The sequence below is a fragment of the Pterocles gutturalis genome, unplaced genomic scaffold (genome assembly GCF_000699245.1).
Source record: "Pterocles gutturalis isolate BGI_N339 unplaced genomic scaffold, ASM69924v1 scaffold28387, whole genome shotgun sequence".
Lineage (NCBI taxonomy): Eukaryota > Metazoa > Chordata > Aves > Pterocliformes > Pteroclidae > Pterocles > Pterocles gutturalis.
In genome coordinates this window covers 7469-9634 of record NW_010113694.1, presented here as the reverse complement: position 1 = coordinate 9634, position 2166 = coordinate 7469, and the positions used below count along the sequence as shown (strand labels likewise).

Here is a 2166-nt window from a genome sequence, read left to right as displayed (position 1 = left end):
CAGGGGTGAGGGAAGCAGCGCCTTTGGTCCCCATCCTGACCAGCCCCAGGCTGCAGCGCCATGCTCTCTGCTGCACAGGGCCTCGGGGAAAAGGGGTGCTGTGATGGGGCCCCACTCTCAACGCTCATCAACCAGTGTCCTGCAGAGACATCTTCCCTGCACCCTGCCAGGAGGGACCTGCAGGCAGCAGTGAGATCTCCCTTGGCCTCCCCAGGCTGAGCAAACCCAGCCCTCTGCCCTCCTCACCCACCCTCTGCTCTGGTCCCGACCATGCAGGTCATCCCCACCAGTGTCTGCGTGGCACTGGGGAGCCCAGTGCTCTCACAATCCCCGCAGAGCCCCAGGCTCAGGGTGGCTGAGAGAGAGAAGCAGCGTCAGGAGCCACTGTGATCCGGGGGAAGGACTCACCTCATTGAAGTGGGCATCCTGCGTGGCTGTCAGGCCAAAGCCATGCTGCTGGCTCTCGAAGGCCATGAGGCGGGACAGCAGGCGGAAGGTGATGTGCACGTCGTTGCCAAAGTAGTGGTCCATGTGGTCTGTCACGGCCCGCAGCCGGTGGGCCAGCTTCTTGGCTTCAATGGTGTTGAGCTCAGTCTCATTCCTCTCCAAGCCCTCCAGCTGCCAGCAGGGAGAAAGGAGGGGATTAAACAATTTAGCAGGTTCCTCACTGGGAAACTGGGATGCTGCAGCCCCCTTGGACCCAGAGATTATTTCTGAAACCATGGCACAAGCCACGGACGCTCACAGCGGTGGTCACTAGAGCAGGGAGTGTCTCTGGCAGACAACCAGCCTCCAGCCACGCATCGGGGGCTGCGCTGGCCCAGCGCTGTACACACCAGAGCCCAGGGAGATGGATGGACAGGACAAGCACCTAGTGATACTTCCCTGGAAACTTCACCGGCTTTAGCTACAACTCAGCCTCGGTGAGATGCGAGTGTTTAATACACTTGCCTGGATATTTCAAAGGGATTTGCCACTGACAGTCTGTGGGCTATTACACACGTCCCGTGGAGCAGACATCTCCCCAGCTTGAAAGAATTCAGCCCTGCTCAGGGTTATTTGTTTTCCTCTCAAATACTGGGGTAAGAGAGGCCATTTCTGATGGGGACACTCAGATGAGATGAAGGCAAGTGAACTCCAGCTCAGACCAGGGCTCCCACAGGACAGATTTGGGGGCAGGAGGTGAGAAGAGAAAGGTGCTGAGCACTGTGGCAAGACCCTCTCCTACTGCAGGTGCCCAGAGAGAGCTGAGCTCTGTGCAACCTGGCTGTGAGCCCGCGTTCGGATGGCTCCTGCTCTGCCCGGGCTGCAGAGTGGAGAGAGGATTACCAGCATGGAGAGCTCCTTGAAGGCAGGGGAAGTGCAGTTGAAGAGATCTGGCTCCAGCCAGCCCTTCTCCTCGTCACAGTGTCTGACGGCTGCACCTACAAACAGGAGAAAGGGCACCCCTGAAATTCAGCACAGGACACACGGCTCCCCTGCCGCACCCCCAGCTGGGACCCTCTGCACCAGCTAACCCTGAGGAGCAGCACCAGCAAGTGATGGGGAGGAGCTGTGACACCCCAGGGCTGTCCTCCTGCTTTGCACCAGTACAACCCATTCCACCCTTGGTCTGCACCACCTCGGTGACCTGCTGCTGTCCCCTCCCTCCAGGAGCTGGGTTCCCACGTGTGCTTCAGAGCTGCAGCACACCCGGCGCCATCGCACAGAATCGCAGAGAGGACTCAGTGACCTGGCAGGGCTCAGGTTAGAGGAGCCCCGGGCTCCTGGTGGGGACACGTCTGTGTCCTCAGGGCACATCCGACCCCAAACCACTGAAGCCCGCGCAGCTCTGGGCATCCCCTGGCTGAAAGCCCGCAATGCCCGCTGAGGTCCTGCCCAGGACAGTCCCCTGCTGTGGGGCTGGCAAACCTGCTCCATAGATGAGTCCCTGCAGTCCAGGGGGATGGAGGAGTGGGTGGAGGACCCCCCACCCAGCAGTGTGGGTTCAGTACCCAGCGCAAGACCCCAGGCCCTGGGGGGCTGAAACACTGCTGCACACCCATGGAGATACCAGCAATGACTGGGATCAGCTGGTACCCACCACCAGAAGTGCTGCGAAAGCCAACACAGACACCAGTGTCCTGGGCCAGGAGCATCGCACGCTTTGAGCAAGAGGAACCCAGG

General features: G+C 60.3%; 1 protein-coding gene across 1 annotated transcript in view; it reads right to left on the bottom strand.

Moving 5' to 3' along the window:
- LOC104462604 (cadherin EGF LAG seven-pass G-type receptor 3-like) overlaps window positions 1-2166 on the bottom strand; it is a gene marked incomplete at its 5' end in the record, with an annotated part of 18321 nt that overhangs the window by 9072 nt on the left and 7083 nt on the right. The window contains 3 exons of the mRNA XM_010074602.1: window positions 384-618; window positions 1330-1424; window positions 2054-2144. Of these exons, the coding sequence (XP_010072904.1) occupies window positions 384-618; window positions 1330-1424; window positions 2054-2144 (421 nt within the window). The remainder of the gene's footprint in view (window positions 1-383; window positions 619-1329; window positions 1425-2053; window positions 2145-2166) is intronic.